Source organism: Salvia miltiorrhiza, chromosome 5 (genome assembly GCF_028751815.1).
Source record: "Salvia miltiorrhiza cultivar Shanhuang (shh) chromosome 5, IMPLAD_Smil_shh, whole genome shotgun sequence".
Lineage (NCBI taxonomy): Eukaryota > Viridiplantae > Streptophyta > Magnoliopsida > Lamiales > Lamiaceae > Salvia > Salvia miltiorrhiza.
The window spans coordinates 47421818-47445939 of NC_080391.1; the positions used below are offsets into that span (position 1 = coordinate 47421818).

The 24122-nt window shown below is 36.7% G+C and overlaps 3 protein-coding genes across 4 annotated transcripts; 2 read left to right on the forward strand and 1 right to left on the reverse strand.

Moving 5' to 3' along the window:
• The first annotated feature begins 6107 nt into the window (after positions 1 to 6107).
• On the forward strand, positions 6108 to 8244 carry LOC130987054 (UDP-glucose flavonoid 3-O-glucosyltransferase 7-like). Its single transcript, XM_057910618.1, has one exon. It carries the CDS (start codon positions 6468 to 6470, stop codon positions 8004 to 8006), a length of 1539 nt encoding a protein of 512 aa, XP_057766601.1. The 5' UTR covers positions 6108 to 6467; the 3' UTR covers positions 8007 to 8244.
• A 5344-nt stretch (positions 8245 to 13588) lies between these two features.
• Positions 13589 to 14407, forward strand: LOC131026035 (uncharacterized). The gene has a single exon (XM_057955812.1). It carries the CDS (start codon positions 13589 to 13591, stop codon positions 14405 to 14407), a length of 819 nt encoding a protein of 272 aa, XP_057811795.1.
• A 974-nt stretch (positions 14408 to 15381) lies between these two features.
• Positions 15382 to 23563, reverse strand: LOC130987052 (protein ENHANCED DISEASE RESISTANCE 2-like). Of its 2 annotated transcripts, none has more exons than XM_057910609.1 (19): positions 22847 to 23563; positions 22621 to 22718; positions 21820 to 21881; positions 21608 to 21724; positions 21480 to 21520; positions 21278 to 21378; positions 20367 to 20462; positions 19785 to 19849; positions 19631 to 19702; positions 18880 to 19035; positions 18055 to 18257; positions 17954 to 17981; positions 17710 to 17861; positions 17511 to 17612; positions 17307 to 17351; positions 17087 to 17227; positions 16208 to 16303; positions 15968 to 16069; positions 15382 to 15777 (listed from the first exon to the last, which is right to left on the reverse strand). In XM_057910609.1, the coding sequence occupies exons 1-19, from the start codon at positions 22910 to 22912 to the stop codon at positions 15673 to 15675; spliced, it is 1848 nt and encodes a 615-aa protein (XP_057766592.1). In that variant the 5' UTR covers positions 22913 to 23563; the 3' UTR covers positions 15382 to 15672. The 2 variants fall into 2 exon arrangements, with proteins under 2 accessions (XP_057766592.1, XP_057766593.1); XM_057910610.1 differs by having other exon boundaries at positions 22621 to 22715; positions 22847 to 23562.
• Between the last annotated feature and the right edge of the window lie 559 nt (positions 23564 to 24122).

The window sequence follows — 24122 nt, forward strand, 5'->3', positions numbered from 1 at the left end:
GGCGGACGGAAGGAGTAGTAATTTTTTGCTTGGGACTCGTACATGATCATTAAGTTTTATTAGGTATTTAGACTAAACAAAGAAGCTTCAAATTTGATTTACAATTAATTTTTTAAGAAATTGTGAAATTAAACCACACACTCGCTAAAAAACAAGTGTTAATGCGTAAAAAATACTCATATTTAAAACTTCTGATTAAAAATGTCAACTTTTATAACAAAAAACTTGATTCTATGCCGAAATTAAAGTGAAGAGTCGAAAATTACCCTTGTATGTTGATGACTTTACATCATTTTTTGTGTAATATCTTACACTTTTTTTACATAAATGTGTAAGAAAACTGTTAGAAAAAATAGATTGTTGTCGAAAAAGATGGTTGCTGCCCGGGCGACAACCCACTTTTCTGACAACAAGTTATTTTTGTCTTGCAAGTACATTGATTGAGACATTAAGTGTAATTTAGTCAATTTGTGTATAAACACAATAATTTTATAAAGGTGGACATTTTTCATTACAACTTAACAAAAATGAACATTTTAATTTTTTACTCAAAAAATAAAGCATGCTGGAGTATTGTGTACTCGGCTTGATTTATGGTCTACAAAAATGATAAATTAAGCTGCTAATTACTCCCTTTTCATATCCTTGAATATACTCTTTTCATCTTAATTATATAAGCTGATTAAATTTTACACAAAAATAAGAAAATTAATAGAAAAAAAAATTATACAATTTTTTTTCTAATATGTCTATATTTATTTTTTGATAATGTTTTAATGTTAAAGTTAATCAAAATACTAAAAAAAAGCTAGTATTTAATAAATGGGTTAAAAAGTTGTTACCTTTTATAAAAATCGATTTATATATTTGAGGCATTCGAAAAAGAAAAACAAGCTATATAGTTGAGACGGATGAAATAATAGATAGTTCTTCAGTGCAGTATTTTACCAACATTTTATTGAAATCGATGATAAAATACTCTAAGATTTTGAAATTTAAGCCTCTTTAAGACATCCCCAGTGATAGAAGTCATTGACGATACATCCTCGAAGTCTGTCAGTGGGTAGAGAGAAAATATGGTTTCACCTTCTTTACTCTTCAAATTTTAAATTATCTTTTATCCCTCTTTTTTTTTATACTTTAGTTTTTCTTTCTTTCTTTCATTTGTTTTTCTTAATTCACGTTTCTTTCCTTTTCTTTCTTTTTATTTTTGGTTGCATATTTGGCCGCCGTTCAATTATGAAGAATGATTTACTAGTCAAATTAGAGATTTATGTTGTGCGTTATATTTCAAACTCTTAAATTTAAGTTTATTTTGTGTTGTACCATTTTTTTTCATTAATAAGAATATTTATTATTTGCTAATTTAATCATATAATATTCATAAAATATTTAATTTATTTTTATATTAATTAAAAATAATTATCAAATTAATTTTTTATTGATAAATATGAAATCTAAATAAAATATAGGGGTTTTTGCAAATAAAATCACGGACAATTTTGAATTTTCAAATTTAACGTGACTTTTGAAGTGTGGTGAATTAAATCACAACCTTTTCAATTTTTGCAATTTAATCCCCCCAATTTTTTCCGGCGGTTGGAATGATTAGTTGGAGCGTATGTGGATTATTTTGCCACATAATTAATTGTTGAGTAAGACTAAATTGCTGACTAAGATTATAACAAAATAAAAACATAATTCTTTTTTATTTTATTTATATCTCGTCGAAATTATGAACATGTAATTATATCCATCATATATATACATATATATTTGGTATTGTTTCAGGGCTCTTTGACAAATAAATCAATTACACAAGTTAGTGCAACTTGTAATGCCTCATCGGGCCGAGGGAATAATCAAAGTCGTGGCCGTGGTTGTGGTCGTGTCATTGGTAGTGGAATTGCAAGAGGGAGTGCTGGACGAGGAAACATGGATGCAACACAAGAGAGCTGAAATTGATGATATTACTTTGATGATATCAACATTAGGATATGGTGTTTTTTGAATAGCACGACATAGTGCTTTTTTTTGTAATCCAACCATGAAACATTGACATGGATTGTGAAGTTATGAAACCATGATTTGAGAATTTTGTTATGATTAATTTGTTTGATTTGTCTTTTTAGTTGTTGAAATATGAGAGCATATGTTTAGTTAATATATAAGAGGAATTAACATAAATCTCCAATATTTGTCTCTAATAATACTAAAGTTTTTTCCTTACTGCTCCTTTGTCTAAAGCATCCGGGCTGTTTATCAGTTATCACGAGCACGAACTTTGAGGATATAAATAAGTTGATAACAGGATCAAGTGCAATATTTGGATGCGAATCTTTCATTAAAGAAGAGTATGGAGAAATTTATTGAGTTTTTTTTTTGTGAAATTTATAGGAGAAGCTGCTGCATGTCTTCTTGGAACATGATGGTTACTGCAATTGCCAAATCTGGTGATTTAGTTGCAGCAAGGAAACTCTTCAGTGAAATGTCAAATCTGAAGTTCAGTCATCATTGGTCTTGCTGTGAATGGCAATTCTGGTCGTGCTCTTGAACTATTCTTGGAATTGGATATTTTACTAAGTCATTGGATATCTAAGGCTAATTTTGTGATAGTATCTAAACAAATTGGTTTGCTGCTACCGTTATCACTTAGGTTGCGTTTACTTTGATGGATAAATTTATCCATAGAAAATGATTGATAACAAAAATTTATGCCTTTAAATGTCTCTTTTCTTTTTAAATATTTGACACAAAAGATAAGTTCACCATTTTTCCTTCCTTATTTTTACTTCAAGGATGAATAATATTTAGTGGATAATATTATCCATCCTTGAAGTGAAAATAAGGAAAGAAAAATATTTTCGTGTCAAATGTGGAAAAGAAAATAGACATTTAAAGGCATAAATTTTTGTTATCCATTATTTTTCATGGATAAATTTATCCATCAAAATAAACACAGCCTTAATTGTTTTAGTCTAAGATTTTCAATTATAACTTTTCTTCAAATTTTGTTGTCAGCCTTTGGCACGTGATTCTTGATGAATTACCACAAATTGGTTAGCCGGATTTGCTTCTGAGAAGCTTTTGGAAGTGGATCTGAGTAATGGTGTTATAATCTTAATAAGCAATTTAGTCTTATTTAACAATCAAGGGCGTGTTTTGTAGCCTTGCCGGTTTTCTCCATATTAAAAAAGTGGGCCACAATTCATGAATTTAGTCATGACTTTTATTAAGGCAAACCCATTTGGTAGGCCCAGAATCTTTGGAGACAAATAAGAATTTGTGTTTGGTTGACTTAGATACGCCACTTTAGAAATAAGTGTATTTACCATACTATCCCTATTTTTTTTGCGGTACATTACAAGCTTACCCTCAAATTCAGCTAGTTGAGATGGCACACAAACAAACACCTGCGTCAACAATACAACCCATGTCATATTCCAGAAGATAACCGAAGGCGGGAACAATTCAAAAATCGAAGGCATTTTAGATTCGGCTTGGGTTCAGAAAAATCAAAAATCGATTGGCATTTTGGGTTCAGAAATTTTTGGGCTCTGCTTGGGTTCAGAAAAATCGAAGGCATTTTGGGTTCGGCATCGGCTTGGGTTCCCGATGATAATCAAAAGCATTTAGGGATCAGAAAATCGAAGGCATTTTACGTTGCATCGGCTTGGGTTCCCGATGCTAATCGAAAGCATTTGGGGTTCAGAAAAATCAAGTTCATAGATCTACAAAAACATTGTGGGTTCGGCTGGTTTATGCGAAACCCAAAATAAAATCTGAGGCACCGATTTTAGAAATCAGCTACAGATTTCGAACCTTACCTTCGAGATGAGATATGGAATATCGAGTGCTTGAGCCTTGAGTTCTTGAGACTTCTTCGTCGACGAAGAATCGGAGCCTGCTGCGGAATGAGGCGTGGAAAGAGAGAAGATCAATTTTCGAACCTATGCGCCAGATTTGATTTTTTTAACCTTGATTTGAGGGGTAAAATCGTAAGTTCACACTCTTACCTGGAGGACTGTAGCATTGCTGGAAATAGAACAGAGGGTGAGAGCTGTTTCCACATCCACGAATGAATAGTGAAATTATATACGGGCCCAGATATTAGAGCGGGCCAAGCTTTAATAGTAGTTGGCTACAAAACACAAAAATTAGGCTCTGCTACTAAGCAATGTACCATTAAACCATCTACAAAACACGCCCTAATTTCCATATAAGCTTCAACTCATCACTCTGATCGTCGAAAAAAAATTGAGGCGACTAAATTACAAAAATTGAAAAGGTGGTGATTTAATTCGCCACACTTCAAAAGTCACGTTAAAATTGCAAATTCAAAATTGTTCGTGATTTTATTTGCAAAAACCCCTAAAATATAAATAAATATTGAGTCAGATTTTTTTTAAGAGAAATATATTGAGTGAATTGAAAGTGAGTTAAAAGTAGGATCGATCAATAATGACGTTAACCAAAACTTGAGTTTGTTGGATATAAAAATTGGATATAATGTATCTATAATGATGTGGACAAAAAATTAGAGATGGAAGTTGGAAGGTGCCGGTGAAGATGCGAATAAAGGGAACAAGTAGAAATAGATCATCTTGGTCACGTGATTTACTGATTTATATTCAGATCTTAAATTCTGGATTCAATACAAACTTTGGTAGCCTAGTAAGAACCAACTATGTTGCAATTACTCAACTCTTTTCTTAGTTTAATCTATCTACGTTCCTACTTCTTATATACCAAACAATATTTAATTTGGAGATTGAACATTAACTCATAATTAAATCATGTCAGGCTATCCCATGCCTCTACCGCGTTACTATCTTTTAATTACAAACTTAACTTGTGTAATTGCTAAAAGCGCAATCCTCACTGAATTAGAAACTAAGAAACATATATCGGGGTATATGGCAAGCAAAGTCCTTTTTTTTTAGTTTATAGAAGCCCGTAATAGCAATTTCGGTGCGCACCAAGTAACTCACGTTTTTCTGTAATAATCTACAAATCTCACAAGATTAATAAACTACTATCTCCGTTCCAATTTTTAGTATCAAACTTTATTTTTTTGATCGTCCCATATTTTAGTATTCATTATTATTTTTAGCAAAAGTAGCCAAGTAGGTGGGATCATTACTCCACTTTAATTATTCTAAACTCACATGAAAGATGAGACCCTTATTCCACTCACAACACACATAATCACTTTATTAAAACTAGGGCTGACAAATCGTGCGGGTCGGATCGTTATCGGGTCGACCTGATATCGACCCGACCTGATAAGGCCAAATCCGAACACGACCTGTTAAGGGAATGCCTGAACCCGACACGAACCCGACACAAACTCGATAACAACACAATTCAAAACGTGTTGACACGACATGATAGCGACACGATCTGATTACAACATGATAACAACACGAATTTGGAGCTGATCTGATAACAACTTGATCTGATTTGCCCAAGTTCATTCACATCAATAACAATAATAAAAAATACAAGCAAATATGTAATAAAGGCTAAACTAAAGTGTAGAAAGAAATCATGAATAAAAAATTTAAAATAAATATTTAATAAGAATTTAATTCTATCGGGTTACCCGAACCCGACCCGAACCCAACACGAAATTATCAAGTCCTTATCAGGTCGACTCGATAAGGACCCAAACCTTATCGTGCGTGTTTCTAACCTATTAATTTCATGCAATTTTGCATCTTGCTTTTGTATCGTGTTGAAAATTGTCAGCCCTAATTAAAATATGTGTCACTCTCAACTGTATACTAAAAGCTGAGACGGAATGAGTAAATATAACGGGTTCAAACTTATAAAAGACACTTAATTATAAAAATGTTAATAGAAAGAAACCCAAACTACCACTAGTTCGTTCCGAAGAACATATGCTACAAATTCGTTAACTCCGATCACTTTTACAATATTTTTGGTAATATTAGTGCAATGTATGGTGTGATATGGGCTAGATGAGAATGAACTTAAAAATACTTTTCCCATTTCACTAAGCATGGTTCTCTACTTTTGAATACTATTATTAAAAATAAGAATAATTAAAGAATAAAATTGATAGAGTGGTGGAGCCTTCACAAAGGAAAGGCAGTTGGCCACGTCATTGCGTACCCATGAAGATGTTTGGACACTACGCCAAGTTTGCGAATACATATTATTTCTGTAAGGCCCACACGTATCTTTCAAACCAACACGTTACTTTTGACTACTTTATTAAATGTCGTTGACAAATACATCCTATTCTTTTCTTCCATCTCACTCATCTTGCTTTCATCAATCTATTTTCTTCGCCTCCAAGTAACGAATATTTACACATTTGTCATGCTGTATTGAGTCCACACACACACACACGCGCAAACACGTACGCGTGTGTGGAAAAGAACATATATATATATATATAGCAGTCAAGAATTGTACAGAATAGGAAAATTAAGCAAGAAATGGGAGGTGCAAGTGCAACAACAGATATATTGGTGCTGCCATTTTTCGGACAAGGCCATCTCTTTCCATGTGCTGAGCTCTGCAAACACTTATCCTCTCACAACTGCAACTCAATCTTCATCATCCCTTCTCATCTCTCCTCCTCCATTCCTTCCGATCTCCCCCACCACCCTTCAGTCGAAATCGTCCAAATCGAATCATCGTCTTCGTCCCCTCCGCCAGAGACGACACTGCCGCCGGATGCTTCCGATGGAGATTGGTCTGGACTGGGTACCAAACCGGGCCTCCACCACCACCAGCAGCTGGCACAGGGGATCGAATCATTCCTCTCCGAAAGGTACGAGAAGGTCCGGCCTGCATTCGTGGTGATGGACGTGATGATGAACTGGAGCAAAGACATTTTCAAGAAAGCCAACATTCCCATTGTGTCCTTCTTCACCTCTGGCGCTTGCTCAGCTGCTATGGAGTATGCTGCATGGAAAGCTCACGTAGAAAATATCAGGCCCGACCAGGCCCAAAAACTACCTGGGCTGCCAGAGAGCATGGCCCTCAGCTATTCGGATACGAAGAGACAGGATCGCCGGCGGCATGAGCATGGCGGAGGTAGAGGACCTAGAGGAGGTAGAGGACCTACAGGTAGAGATGGAGGTAGAGGTGGAGGCAGGGGGCCCAGAGGGTCCACACGCTGGATGGATGAGACTGAAGGCTCTACTGCTGTGTTAATCAACACTTGTGATGGTCTTGAAGCTCCATTTCTCAAGTACCTTACGGGTCAAGTGGAGAAGCCTGTTTTCGGCGTGGGCCCATTATTGCCGGAGACATTCTGGAAATCAATCGGTTCGGTTGTTCATGATAGAGATAGTAGGCCGAACCGTGAAACGAACTACACAGAAGATGAGGTGATCCAATGGCTCGATTCGAAGCCACGTCATTCCGTCATATATGTGTCATTTGGTACTGAGGTTGGTCCATCTCTGGAAGAGTTTGATCAGTTGGCAGAGGCATTGGCGGAGACGGACAAATCATTTATATGGGTCATCCAGCCGGGAGCTGGACAGCCCGGCCCGTCTGTCAGCATTTCTGGCGGCAGAGCCATGTCAGATTCTAAAGAAGGGTATCAGCCCCATGGCTTGGAAGAAAGAGTTGGGAATAGAGGCCTTATCATAAAGGGATGGGCACCACAGCTATCAATACTCAGTCATCCCTCGACGGGAGGATTTTTGTCGCACTGTGGGTGGAATTCGACGGTGGAGGCAATCGCTTGCGGCATCCCATTTTTGGCCTGGCCGATCAGGGGGGACCAATTTTACAATGCCAAGTTGGTGGTCAAGTATCATAATGTTGGCTACATGATTCCTGGTATAGACGATGAATCAGAAATGCTGAAGAAGTTTGATATAAATCAAGGAATTAACCTGCTGATGGATGATGGAGAAGTTCGCAATCGAGCAATTGCCTTGAGAGGCATCTTTGAGGGTGGTTATCCGTCCAGTTCTGCTGCATCTTTCAAGACCTTGGTTGAGCTTATAAGCAAGTAGCCTCATTTCCTACCTATCAAACAGAGCATACATCAAGAATCTATGGAGTGATTATACTTTTTTATGGTTTGTGTGAACAAACCGGGTGTTGAACGTGTTTTTTTATTGACACGCTAACACTCGGGCATTTATGTGGTCCGGGGATGCCATAGATGGCTCCAAATGTAGTTCATCAAGTGTAGCAAGTTCTACACATTTTATATGTTGTTTGATTGAGTTTGTCCAGTTTGCTTCAAAATCTACATACAAAACCTTGGAATTGCTTCTTTTTTAAAAAAAAAAAAAATTGTTATTACCCAAAGAAAGAAAAACACACTCATACTCTAATCTTCTAGGTGACTCGATCCCCCCGACTTATTAGTTGGAGGGAAAGCGTCTTATCAATAGACTGCACTTCATCGTCACAAGACCTTGGAATTGCTGTAAACAAAGTAAAATGCAAATTCTTACCTCACAGTAAAAAATCTGTTGCAGTGCACCTATTACTAGAGCAGCATGAATCCATCTGCCATATTGAGGAAACCAATATCAACTTTGATCTAGAGAAAATAAGGGACACCAAGAAAAAACTAGGGGATCACGGTGTGAAAAGAAGTAGATAGCTAATGCGACACTGATCTACTAAAAATAACGATAAACAGAAGTTACTAAAAATACTGTAACATGGCTCATCAGACATTTGACATAGAGAATTAGAGATCGAGATTCGTAGAGACATTGTCCAGCTAAGAATGGACAGAGTGAAAGTCGGAGACAACAAGGCTCCAATGAAAAGAATGTCAAGAGTTCCAACAAAAAAGTAGATTTCCACAAGAGAAAAGAAAGTCATGTAACTTTAAGCTGGGAGAGCCCAGCATGTACTAGTAATTGGGTCTTTCATTCGCAAGAAAGTAAAAGCAGGACCATGAGCGTGAAAAAGTTATAATCGATAGCAATAACTAAATCCATGGACCTCACTTTACATGAAGAGCAGAGGCCAATAAACGCGAAAGTGTGAAGAGGTCTCAAACCTCTATATAAAGAGGCAGAAGGAAGCAAGGATTATCGACTATTTTCCAAGTTTTCTTCAAAAAGAATTGTAATAGTTCGAAGAATTTTCCATATGCATGTCAGGAATGCAGCTATCATAAGTAGCTAAACAAGTTTGTCTGCCCACACAAAATGAGCATACTAATGTAATAGATATTTTATAATTCCTAAATAAAAGTTCATAATTCTTTCTTTCAAAAACCAACCAAATTTGTCCCATTGGGATGGCCTAGTGGTTGGGGTGGTTGTCTGTTGTCCAAGAGGTCACAGGTTCGAATACTCTCGGCCACAATAACCACTAGGTGGGGTGTGTGTGCTTTGTATTATTTATAATGTAATTTCATCAAAAAAAATAAAATAAAGAAACAAACGAAAGTTATGTTGTGTGTTGCTGAAAGAAACCGTGAAAGATGGCTAAAACTACAGCTTACTAATTCGAAGTAAATCAAGCTCCAAAATGCACATCGATTGATAAACAAACCAACTTGATAAGCATAAGCAATTAAAATGAAAATGGCTAAAAGCAACAGCATAATATAAGGTAATGACTAATGCTGATAAACATAATACTCAACTATTCAGAAACCAAAAACCCAGAGAATGAATACCGAATCGACCTAATCAACAAATACACGCGCTAATATTCCATATAGAAACCTGAAATTGTAGAATGGGAACAATATTATATATACTCTTTGGGAGGAAAAATAATAAAGAAGCAAGTCAGGAGAAAGGTAAAATTAGCTCAAAGTTGCAAAAGAAACTATTGAGAGAGAGAATCGAAGCAAATAATTAAAACAAGCCGAAAATCGAATTTCGAAAATTGCTCAGAAGTTAAAAACCACAAAAAGTGGAACAGCTTACCCGATCAACAAGTACAATCCGCCGATCCGGTAAACATCTGAAGTTGGAAACGTGATTTAAGAATGAATTTGAGGAACACTAACGAAAAGCAACGAATTTGAGCAGCTGAAAGTGAGGAAATGAATGATAACCGATAGAGGTGGCTTAATCTAACGATTTTTTTTTTTTGGGAAGGGGGCGACTCATTAAGTGTGTGTTTTAGTATTGATGTTGGAAAATATTATGATTAATAAAAGCAAGATAGGTAGGGGTAATCAAAATATCAAATAAGTTGGATCTATTTAAGTGCGGTAGAAAATATGGTTAAATACTAAATACAATTTGAAGGTGACACTATTCGGGTAAAAATAATTTTATAGCAATGTCCGTCACATTTAATATCCTAGGGTGTCGATTAGTATGCAAATTTATTCGGAGGCTTAACGAAAGTTACAATTGCGTCCAAAAATTATTTTTTCTTTTCCCTTTAATATGTTGGGCTCTGTTGGCTAATTATTTTCGCTACGCCGCAAGTGTACGGTGTAGTTGCAATATAAGGGAAACAATGTCGTATTCCACAAGGATTGGTGAATTTAAACTTCTAAATATTATTAATAAGTTGTTTTCAATCTATTTAGACAAACCAAAGATGAAGAGATATTGAAGGTTAAATCAAAGTTAAATTAAAACAAGCAAACTAAATAACAATAATATAAACTTAGTTAATAAATTGGGGAATAACTCGAAGGAAAGTTATCATAGGGACTAGATTTCGATGGATCGTAATGAACTTCGATCTAAATCAATATAAATCTTGATATGGCCTACTTATCTAGGGCGATCTCCCCACTAGTTTTAGCCCCCTCCCGGACGACTAAAACAGTAGATTACGGGTCATAATTGTCGTCCCCGGTCAATTTCTAACCTATAACTCCCAATAACACAAAAGATCAATAAGCCCTCACCCACCTCTCAACCTCCCGGTTTATTGAGATGATATGTATCAAACTCCTAATCTATTCTAATTATCCTCTCCCGATTCAAATCACATATTAGAAATGCACAAAAGGTGGCCAACCAATCATACAAGAGATAAATTTAGGACTTGAAAATATAACAATAAGCACAATCAAGATATACATTAAACAAAGAAATCAATCCATTACAAATCCATCTAATCTAATCCCTAAGATAAGAGATTTTAGCCAAGCATATTCATAATAAAAGCAAATCTCAAGTCATAAGAAAACATAAATAAAGATATAGAGAGATAGAGATTCATAAACAAATCCTATAATCTTGATCTTCAATCATGTAGTCTTGATGAGCTCATTTCCAAGTCTTCCCATTCTTTCTTTGATTTTGGTGTTGTTCTAATGTGTGGAAGAGAGAAAATGGTAGAAATGGAGGCTAGGGTTTGGAATTGGAGTGTTGGGGAAGATGAAAATGTGTGGGAATGGTGAATGATATGAGAAAAGAGGGGAAAAAGGAGTTTTGGGGCTAAAAATCCCGTCTGGGCCCACAAAAACGCAGAATTCCGCCTTTTGACCGCGTTCACGGCTGTGACCGCGGTAAAGGACCGTGGGAGAGCTTTTGGAGGGGGCCCGCGGCCGCGGCCCGGACCGCGGGTGCCATCTGGCGTTCTGGACGATTTTGGAGCAGAGGCCCGCGGTCGGGCCCGGACCGCGGGGTACTGGGCTCTGTGCGCAGTCCGCTTGTTTTGCTCCGTTCTTCCTCGTCCGGACTCAGATTTGGTCGCTGTTTGCGCTCACGGATTCCTATCGAGACGTACTTCACTATAATGTCTTCAACATCCTCCAATTAATCCTTGATTTTTCCTGAAATCACTCCAAAACTACACCAAGGAATCAAAACTTCATAAAACTCATCATTATGGTACAAACACGCATTGGCAAGCAAAATATGAAGGGAAATGACAACAAATCATGTGGAATTGAGGTACGAAAACCATGTTTGTCAGGCTCACCCAACGTCTTCTTTCTTAATTTCTCTTCTCCGACAGACAACAAACGTTCCCTTACCGTCGCTATGCCTCCCTCATCTCACTCCATGACAATCAACACAAGCATGCTCAAGCCAGTTGTCGCCGTCCATGTATCAAGCGACGTTATCTCACCTGAAAATCTTAGTTCCCCAATTCCCCTGCCTCTCTCTTTCGAATTCTAGCAACCACAACATCAGTCATAGTCGCCTGCCTCATCAATACACTCATTCTTTGTATGCGGGACAGTCAGCAGTCGTAAGCTACTGCCGCCGACAATAGCCACAGCTCTTCCTCTATTTTATTCTGCGGTCGTCCCCTTTTTTTTCGGCGGAGTCACCGCCGCTCTCAGCACCACCACCGACAAACTACTTTCACCGTCCCTTGTCTCGAAATATGACGCACACACCTCGACATAGATCTTATGCCGCCCACACCCCTGACACACACCTACTTCAGTGCCTCCTTCTTCCTTGGCAACCGCATCCGCTGCGGCTTTCCTCGTCTCTGAATCAAATGGCGGCGATGGGATCTCCGCTGACTGCTTATGTTTTCTTCTCTCTCTCGCCTCTCACCTTTTTCCCCTTCTTCAACCTCTGAAATCTCTAGATCCCCAAATTCAGGCCTCCACCCCCTCCCTCGATTTTCGATGAGCAACAACAATCAATAGGCCGCCGCCGTCGACGCTTGCCTTCAGATTAAAATAAAAAATAAAAAATATCGAATAGTGTTAATATCTGTTAAGCCTCCGAATGAATTTGCATATTAATCGACACCCTAGGGTGTTATATGCGACGAATGTTGCCATAGGATTATTTTTGCCCAAATGGGAACACCCTTAAAATTATATTTGGTACTTAACCCTAGAAAATAATACTCCTACGTAAGAGATTTTTAGCCCAACTCAATTTCCCATTATTGGTAGAATTCAAATTTTTAAACGTGTATTTCGAAGTTTTAATGAAGTTAAACAAATTTTCGTCTGCTTAAAATTTTAGAATTTCTTAGAGCTAAAAAATAATTTAGTTAAAAAATGTCTTTAAGTGCGTGCACATAGTATAACTTTGAAAAAGACCATCTATTATTGAGTTTGATGTAAACTTTGTGTACCAAAAAGTGAAGGGGGTTTAGGTTTTCGTGACTTAAGCCTTTTCAATCAAGCTATGTTAGCTAAGCAATCGTGGAGGATTCTTCAAAATGATTTAACCCTCGCTGCTCGGTCTCTTAAGGCTAGGTATTTTCCCAGGTCGGACATCCTAACGGCTAATCAAGCCCATAATCCATCTTTTGTTTGGAGAAGCTTATTAGTCGGGAGGGATCTGCTTATCAAGGGAATTGCGTGGAGGGTGGGAGACGGGAAAAGGATTCGTATTGGTAAAGATGCTTGGCTACCGGATGGTAAAGGAAATTTTAATGTAGCAAGAGTGCAGGAACCTTGGAAGATTACTGATAATTTTGGGGTTAATCCTACTTCTCCAGATAGACCTCTGTGGCCTCATTGTAAATGTAATTCTTACTCGGTCAAATCGAGATACCTTCTTGCCTGCTCCCTTAAGAACTGAGAGGAACCTTCATCTTCTTCGGATGAATCTTCTTTATGGAATTGGGTGTGAGTCTGGCGGTCATCCCTAAGGTGAAGCTTTTCATGTGGAAATGTTTGAGTGGATGTCTTCCCACTGCCAAAGCTCTTCTTTCCCATTCTATTAGGATGGATCCCTGCTGTCATAGATGTGGCGAGCCTTTGGAATCTATTGAGCATACCCTCAGGGATTGTCTCTGGGCAACGTTTCTTTGGGAGTCTTCACCTCTTCGACTACAGTCAACAAGTCCGAATGCTCCGTGGAGTCTTGTTGAGTGGATTGGAAAAATCAGAGAGGTTCCGGAAAAAGAGGTTCATAATCTTTTTGCCTCTGTTTTATGGGCTTGTTGGTATGCTCGTAATCTTCTCGTGTTTCAGAATAAATCCTTGTCTCACTCTGAATGTTTGGCGGTTGCCGAAAGAGCTATTTGGACCAAGCCCCTTAGCTCAAGTGCGGTGAGCTCAAAACCAACCCAAGTTGGCTGCTCTAGAGAGGCACAAGTGAAGATTAATTGTGATGCGGCGGTGGAAAGAGGAGTTGAGTCTGGCCTGGGAATAGTTCTGTGCGATGCGGAGAATAATCAGTTTGGCTATAGGTTGGGGTTCCTTAAAGGAGTCTTCATGGTTGAGGAAGGGGAGGCTCATGCTATTCTTGAAGGCCTTCGTTTCAGTGTTGAGAAAGGTTTAACGGATGTCGTTGTGGAGATGGATTGCCGGCGAATTTTTTGGAGACTCCATAATCGTGAGGATGATATTTCCCTCTTAGGAGATATCCTTAAGGAGATTTACAGCATTGTGGATTCTTTGAACCAGGTGGAGTTTAGCTGGTGCCCGAGGGTGGATAATTCTGTTGCTGATAGTTTAGCAAATTATGCTTTTGTTTCTCGTTCTGTTTTTTTTTCTTCAAATGTGTGGCCTTTACCTGTAAACTCTTCTTTGGTGGTTTAATGAAAGGCTCCTGTTTTCTCTCAAAAAACTTTATTGAGTTCGATGTTGAAGAATAAAAATTAAAATACATTTATTAATTAGTGTTTTCACTCATCTGGTGAGTATAATGTGAAAAAGAAAATTGCATAAAAAAAGTAATGAAATTAAAACTAGTATACTGGCATGCATTTAAGTTTCAAATTATTATAATAAATATACAAAACGCTTTTGAAATAGCCATTTTGAAGAATGAAACACAATATTTGATCACTAATTGAAAAAATACAAATTTTGGCTATTTATTACTCGTAAAGACTGTTTTGCCCTTAATTAGGATGGACCGGATTCGGGTCGAATTCGAATTTGATATATGACACTATTAGTGACATAAATGCCAACCGAAAAAAAAAAATCTAAGGATATGACACTAATATGATCATAAGTACCATTCGTGCAGCACACTAAATGAAGAATCTAAACCCTAAATGGGGAATCTAAACCCTAAATAGATAATCTAAATCCTACGGGGAAGTGTTCAAAATGGTCATATAACTGTATCCATCTAAATAATATCAACACACAAGTATATGGTACTAATGGTACTAATATAGCCATAAGTACCATTCGTGCAGCACTGCATAAGACATAGTATATGGTACTAATAGTGTCATATGTTCCTAACCCGCGCGCAAACTCGAATTCGACCTGAATCCGGTCCGTCCTATTTAAGGGCAAAACCGTTCTAAAACGTAAAAAAATGGTCAAAATTTATGTTTTTTCAATTAGTGACCAAATATTATGTTTCCTTCTTCAAAATGACCATGCGAGTATATTGTTTCATAAATATATTTTCCAAGTACTATATTCAATCATTTATATTGAGTAATTCTTAGTCTCTTCTATTACAATACAACCTTCATTTGTTCAATATACTTACCAAAATAAAGTGATAATAAGGTCAAGATAGACTTAAATATACAAGATAAGATAAGATATATTATTCCCAGAGTATGATTTTTCACAAGAAAGTTGTATCAAAGACAGACTACATCTTCATCAACAAAATACACCAAGAATCAAAATCAGTTCTATACTTCTATTTACAGTCGTAAAAAATTAAAAAATTAATAAACGAATAATGACAATGTGATCGACGGGAAAATGCACTATGAATAAGTGCAGCAAGCATTTAACAAAAATAGCAGGCGCCAGTAAAATAATATCTCAAGATAATATTGCCGCCTGTAGTTGAGAACTGAAATTGGGTCATTCTAACTTGATTTGAATCAAAAATCATCTTCCTCTCTGAGCTCTCTTGCCGATGACAATTCTAGATGAGAAATTCGGACAGCGCCGATTAATCGCTCCGGTAACTCCTCCGGCGTGTTAGCCTGCATTTCAATTTTCATGAGCACCACAAGTATGAATATCTGTGATCACAGTAAAACATAGCCCTCTCTCTATTTCTTGATGCTGATGATAATAATGCGAGCACAAAGAATCACAACAAGTTTCCTTCCAAGTTACATGCAACTAATGGTAGCTCGGATATATGATATGCCATTAGATTAGAAGAAAAACCTGTACAATAAATGCCATGTCTACAACTAACGTTGTAATAACACCAATCACAAGCCCCAAAACTCCATTTGCCATAGTGGAGGAACCGATATCAACATCGATCTACACAAAAATAAGAAATGGCAATGGAGAATCAGAGAACTCAGTGAAAATAATTGTTGGATATTCAGCCTGACTCAATGATCTAGACCAAACTTGAGCGTATTCACAATGTTACGGGAATTTATAAAATAATCTCACTTCCAAGTAACTGGGGCCGCGGATGTAGGTGCAATCAACTGATTTTCCTAGTAAACAAGGAGTGCTCCCAACACTCTGACGCACAATCCAAGAGCCCTGCAAAGTCACCAAACCAGAATGAAGTTAACAAGAGAAGGAAAGCAGGTTTCAGATCATTGTACAAGATGATTGTTAAACTGAACAAACGGTTCAAGTACAGCGTGCAATTAGTTTTCTAAAATGACCAGTTTGAATCTCAAGGACACAAATCAAGGGTCACGTCCTTTACAATAAATAAAAGGAACAAGGGCAATCAATATGGGTACGATGGACTCTTCTAACAACTTGAGTTCGACAAGTGTGAAGCAATTATTGGCAGAGCCCTTTGTGCTATCGTATCACTACTGGGAAACCCCATGGGCCCAGGCGGGCACGATTACTATATATTCCGTAATAATATCTTCAGTCTGTCTACATTCAACTCATGCTTCTGTCATTCATTATTGGCCTAAATCTAGTCCTGCTACATTGATGACGGTCTTTCTTCATCAGCCTACAGAAGTTTGCTGCTTTCTATGATTGGGAAGATAATCACGTGATTGGCATTTCCAAAACAAAGGTTTTCTAAACATCAGAAAGCAAGTTCTGAAAATGCTTCTAAGTTTATTAGCAATAGGTTGTACAAAGCAATATGGGGCGTCATAATACATCTTTGATTACCTATCTGTATAAACAGTTCTACAAAGTCCCTCTAATAAAAAATACTACACGATAATGTCTTAAATACTACGTGTTAAGTACAAATTATTTAGCTCTGTGAAATAGAATGATATTTATTAGCTTACCAAAAGTTTTCAATGCATTAGTACTCCAAATAAACTGAAACAGGGACAAAGATACCTTTGATACTGATGGAATAAGCTTCAGTCGACTATTGCGGAATTCATCATCCCCATCAACAAACCGTTGCAAGAGAGATCCTGGTACTAACTTCTTAGTTACAAAGTAAAAAACCATGCTGTAGTGTGTGGATCCACGTATCTAGAGTGAAAAATTTATCAATTTCAGATAACCATATAATAAAAACAATAAATGAGATCAGCCTACTTAATCAACTCACTTGGAGATTAAGAGCAATAGAGAAATGCCCTCCATCTGCTGCAACCTAAAAAGTAATCACAAAGATAATTTGTATCAAGACATATTAAGCAATGATTAGAAACCAAATGAAATTATGTAAATAATTAGAAAAATATTAAGTAATCGGTGTCAGAGAGATCATATGAACTTAAAAAGCTGTTGAGTCATCATTACTGAAACCTACTTGTGCTGCACACCCAAGGCGTTGGGCGACATGATCTATCCGTTTTGTACTTTTGAACCAGTCCGCGGCAACAAGATCCATAAGTGGCTTACCGCTAGCAGTCTAAAATATATGCACAGCAATGTGAGATTGAGTTGAGCAATAATACTTGCTAAACTGAAATCCGCAGGTATCCACTATATATGAGAGTTTTATATACCTTTGATTTGCCGCTGCAGAAATTCTTACCGCGTACTCTAAAGTTGTTCCCATCAGATAATGTCCAGCAGTATCGGGCATTATCCTGATCATTGCGGCGAAGGTTACCAAAGTAAAAGGTCATGTCTTGTTCAGGTTCTTCTTCAGAGGCTTCTATATGTGCAGAGAATTCCAAGGAGATTAATTTATCTGAGATTAAATAATGCATCTATACAATTGCATGAATTATTAAGGATACTACCAACCATTTTTTTTGTCATCAGGCGCAGAAGCCTGCAAACGTGCAGATACAAAACTCAATCATCAATGCTATAGGAATAGCATATACGAAGAAGTACAAACCGACCTCTTCATCAGCAAACTGAAAATCTTCATCATCATCTGAGTATTCATCCATCATCCTGTTTGAAGAATTGGGGAGGCAAAAGGAAGTTGACTGGAATCTTTTACTTCTCTTTGAAGAATCGGAAGCTGATGTCATGTTAACCATAACTGGCATCCTAGGAGCTATTGCCCTTTCATCCGTTTGAGAAAAATATTCTCGTAATCCTGCAACAGTAACCTTCAAACTCAATATCCTTGCAAACAAGAGTTTCAAGCTCAGACTTTTGCTTAAGAAAATTATCGGCGGCAACTAAGCATAATATCGGTTTCCCTTATTGTCTTACACTATAAATTATCTCCAGTGGACAGGTGATTCTAATTCTATGGCTCTGTTTGCGGTCATGGAAGCTGAGAGCAAGTGAAACAGAATTCAAAATTTAGATATTGGCAGCAAATGCGATGGCAGGCATACAGTATAATGAAGAACCCTGAATAAATCATGTGTCAGTGCAGGGGATGTTGGAATGCGGTTAATGCTCTTTTACTGAATATGTCAATGAGTATTAACAGATGACAAGACCTTGAGTAAGATTTTCTAAAAGAAGAAAATTGGCTTAAGTGCAATAGCCGCAAAAGATGGTCAGTTAATAGTTGAGCAACACCTTACTTAAGGACTTGGTAAAAATATTAAGAGACCCATGCTTGAACCATTTAACTTTTAACCGTAAAAGATATGGCTATCTTTTTTTCTGTATATCAGAAGATCTACAAGGTATGGGATGGTAATATGATCTTGAAATATATCACAAAAAGAATAATCAAATATCTCAGTTCCTAAGCATCTTACCAGCAACACTATTTAACATCTGAAAAAGACAGTGATGCTGAAATGATGAAAAATAACCGGCTCCCCAGCCTCTAAGATCAATTTGCATAAGATGCTGGACCTTTGTTCTAGGCCTGCCACCACGAGGCTTTAGACGTGATATATTAAAGCCTCCACCTGAAATAAGCAGACCCAAAATCGTTTGACATGGCAATGAAACAAAAATGAAAAAAATATGAAACAAATATACAGGGATGGATTTTATTGATAATTACACATGAACAAACACCTAAAACATGAACCCGAGATAAACAAATCAATGTAACACGTGACAACCACATTAGTTTGTTCATGTGTTACATGGATTTATTCATGGATTTTATATGTTTGTTCATGTGTTTATTCTCACGAGATAGTCATTCTCTCTCTCTCTCTCTAAATATATATATATATATATATATATATATATATATATATATATAGGGATAGGATCGTGTAGAAGGAGAACCATCCCTTCCGCAGTATCATAGAACCATGCATGTTTATATGTACAGTAATACATTTTTATGCATACAATCATGCATATTTTGATAATGCACTTGATGTATTACAATAATGCATCTTTTAATGACGACCGTATATAATACAAAGTTCAATAGTCCAGATAGAGTTCTACATACTACGGGAAGGATGGTTTCTATATATATAATTATCTTCTAGACTAAATTAGGAAAGTAATATGCAATTTATCCGAAAAGTTCAGTGAATTTACTCTCAATATGAGCCCGCACATATCCTGGTTGTCGACCACAACTTTCATGCTCCCTAGAGCGAAACAATACAACTGCAGAAATAAAAGAAAATGCCCAAAAGACATTCAGAAAACTAAATGAAAAGGACATAACAGGGAAATGATCAAAGATTACCATAAGTCCCATCATCATTTCGACGCCAATAGCGTACATAGCAGAGGTCACGAGGCCATACAAACCTGTGGTATTACAAGAAAGCAAATACATGAGAAATTTCATTTTCAAATATAACCTAGATGTTAATTCTAGTGATTGGAACACAAAATCACGTCCATTAATTGCAATCGAACCACTTGTGATTAAAACTTGATTTTGATACAGTAACAAAAGTAACTTCTCTATTGGAAACAAGAAACACTAATAGAAGAATGATCTACTCGGAAAACAAGGCAAAATAAGTAAATGCTCCATGTTCAATCAGATTCTCTGATGCACTTCCATTTGGCGAACTATTCGTAATGTAACATTGTGGAGAAGAGAAAATTGAATGGTGTAAAAATAATAACAATAGCACTAGAAAATATCATATTCATCTATGAGGCCACCCCAAACAAGCTTAGTTAACTATTAGCCCCTCAGTCAAATAATAACTGAAATTCCAAATACAGAACTGACGAAGGAAGTGCATGGAGAGCACAAAATATCCAAAGAAGAGAAAGAAACAGATGAGATGGTTATGAAAAGAACAGGCTTTACATTGAAAACCAATCCAACTGAAGCCTTTGGTATAGAATAGCAGTATGTCCATCTACTTCTTCAACCAAGCTACCATACTGAAAACTGCAATCCCACCTGCACAATGCTACTATTGCTTAAAGGGCACTGAATCAAAAACCTAAGCTTTCTCCAAGTTCTTCATTACATTTAATTTCACTCTGTGTGGGTGTGGGTGTGTGAGACAGAGAGAAAGAACGATCCAACCTTCCATAAGCTGTGATTAAAAACTTGCTTAGCATTTTATTCACTATGTGTGTGTGTGTGTGTGTGTGTGTGAGAGAGAGAGAGAGAGAGAGAGAGAGAGAGAAAAGAAAATAAAACAAAACGAATGATTTAGCCCTCGACAGGCTGAGAACTTACTCGGATATAGTGATTGGACAGAAGAGGTGAGAAAAAGAACATGAGTTGAGCAAGATAAGAAATGCTTTGAAAATTAATAAAGTAGTTACATTAATGTGCAAAACCTCTCTTAAGTTTCACCTCAAAATTCTTTTTTTCATTCCAGAGGTTCAAGAGCTTCTTCAAAGCTGACAATGACAAGAATAAGTACCCATCAAAATGATACGACTAGAATACTTGAAAAGTGATATTAAAATGTACTCATAAAGTTTCTTATTGCTATCCTTCTTTTGAGCTCCCAATACCAAGTGTACCCTCAATGCATTCGTGTTTTTATTGTCAAGAAGGCAGTAGTGACTAATTATCTTGGTACACCGGTGGTGAGAGGTGTAGTTAATTTAAGACATTACGAGGTGTGTTGAAAGGAAATGAACACAAGTGTAAAGCATGACATTCTTGCCCAAAAAAAAGAAAGAATCAACATCTAACGAAAGACACCATACATGAGAACGATCAAATCCAATGTTGAGAGAATAAAAAGAAAACCTTACTCGCATCGCGTAGCATCCATTCTCATTATCAGCTCAAATGTTTCTTCACAAGTAGCCTCAACTATCCCAACAACTTTCATTGCTTTGCTGCAGCTCTTTGGCTACATCATTAAAATAACTTGAGGAATATACCAAAAAAGCATCCACTGTCTAGCCAATAAATTTAGGTGCATTGTACAGGAAATTAATAAAATGTCCTTACAAGAAGATCAACTTCAAGAAGCTCCTCAAAAATTCGAAGCCCTGAAAACTCGCACAAAAGAAATGTTCATTGAAGAATTATTCAAACACCCCCCGAACAGAAAAGAAACTGAAGGCACATCGACACACCATTTTGGCACTGAAGGAGGCGCCAGTGTTTTCTAGAAAAGGCCCGACTGTTATAATTCTGATTGGGTAAATTTGAATCCAATTCATCTGTCCAGTCTAAAACAGATTCAGGGGGACCTGCCACATCAATGTGGTTAGTGAAATTCTACTACAAAAGATATATATATATATATATATATATATAAGCTTAGATAAACACATAATCAGCAAACCATTTCCTATCGTTCTGTGTGGAGAATCTGGGCGACAATCATCATCATCATCTTCTGCAGCACTGAAAGGAATTCACCAAGCAAAGTTGAGCACATTGAGCGAAAGATAAACAACATGCATCGAAAATTCTAGAACATTGCAACCTTGACAATGAGATCATCAACAAATGCATTCGGGTGTAATGGAACAGAACTAGAAGTAAATATCTGTTGCAACATGAGTACCCTAATAGGCAATAACACAAGGAAATCACAACGATTTGCAGATCATCATTTTGAAATTATTTTTACAACGATTGAATACCCAGGCCACAAAATTGAAGATGTCAATATAGATAGGCAGTTTGCAACGGACATACTGATTTTAGAACGGGCTAATAACCCACTACTAAGTACTTGATAGGACCTTCTTTCAGTTTTCCAGGCTCAGGGTCCTACTATCAGCTCTATCCCTGAAATCCTCAAGTGCAATGAATTTAAGAAACATCAATCTGAAAAATTTCCATATTTTATCCTAATTAAGGAACACTCCTGAGCGAAAGTAAATTTTGTTCCAATCAAAAGCAATTTCCCTTCTCTCTTGTGGAGAGGGATGGGGACTTTTCATCAGACCAACAAAGCTACAAACTAAAGTTTCTTATGAAATATATAACCAGCATCTGCCGCATAAAAGCAATCCTCTATTGGAAATTATATTTTTTGCAAACCTATGGGATAGCAGATTAGACAAAGTTAATGTTCTGCATGAACAAGCTTAAAAAGCCACCCATATAATGGATAAATCGGAGAGCAAATACTTACTCACGGTCTGATGATGAAGCATTTCTCCCATTATCCAAGCCATATCTATACTCAAAAGAATAGTACTTGTTACCATGAGTAGAATGTGCCCCTTGCTGCTGCATGCAACCAACGTTCATCAGTTTTCGGAAATTTTAAGTTCAAAATCAAGTAAAATTATGGCATTTGAAATATAAAAAAAATATTAATACTTGGAAGGTGACATGAAGAAGAAGAATAGGACAACCTGATCAATAATAGATTCAAGTTTTTCTTTCCAACTGAGGGCCTCCTGAATGCTGTAAGCTGCCATCTGAACAAGGAATATGAATCTGTGAACAGTTATAAACCCTAAAATGAAAGTTTGCAAGGAGCAAAAAAATACGGGGAATTAGGGGGATAAAAAATGATAAGTAAAGAAATATTCAGGCTAAGGTATACAGATTAAGTATGAACTTTATTGGGTGATTGACTAATCCATTTAACTCTTTTTTTCACTAAATGGTACTAAAGTCTAAAGGAAAACATGAACCATTATTAAGGTTTCAAGATTCAGCAGGATGTATCAGAAACATCGTTTCCATTTCTTTTGAAACAACTGTATCATGATTCTATTTCTTTTGAAACATGACTTAGCTAGAAGAACTCTATCTAGGAAACAACTGTATCATGACTTGCAAAAATCACAGTTCATGTGGGCAACTCTATCTTTGTTTTGCTTGAAAGCCGATCGAAGGCTAGAATCAGCCAGCCTTACTCTACTTTCAAGATTGAGTACCGCATGACTAGGACCATCACAGTCATTCTTTTGAAAGGAATGCACCACGAATTAGCACCACATGAAGTTGTTCTGTTGTAAACATCATCTGTCATTGGATCTTATTCAGTCCGTCCTACTCAGCTTTCAAGTACCGAAAAATTTATTTGGCGATAGATTTGCATAGATTCTCATAATTTGGGTACTAATTGGTCAAAGTCGATAGTTCGGGATAGATTTGAAAAATAGCGATAGTTTGGGATAATTGGTCAAAGTCGATAGTTCCGGATAGATTTGAAAAATGGTGATAGTTTGGGATAGGTCTGACTATTTGTCTCTAATAATAAGTGGAATTAACAAAAATCTCCAATATTTTGTCTCTAATAATACTAAAGTTTTTTCCTTACTGCTCCTTTGTCTAAAGCAACCAAGTTGTTTGTTTATCAGTTATCACGATCACGAACTCTGAGGATATAAATAAGTTGATAACATGATCAAGTGCAATATTTGGGTGTGAATCTTTCATTAGAGAAGAGTATGGAGAAATTTATTGAGTTTTTTTTTTTTTTTTTGTGAAATTTATAGGAGAAGCTGCTGCATGTCTTCTTGGAACATGATGGTTATTGCAATTACCAAATCTGGTGATTTAGTTGCAACGAGGAAACTCTTCAGTGAAATGCCAAATCTGGAGTTCAATCTTGCTGTGAATGGCAATTCTCGTCGTGCTCTTGAACTATTCTTGGAATTGGATATTTTACTAAGTCAT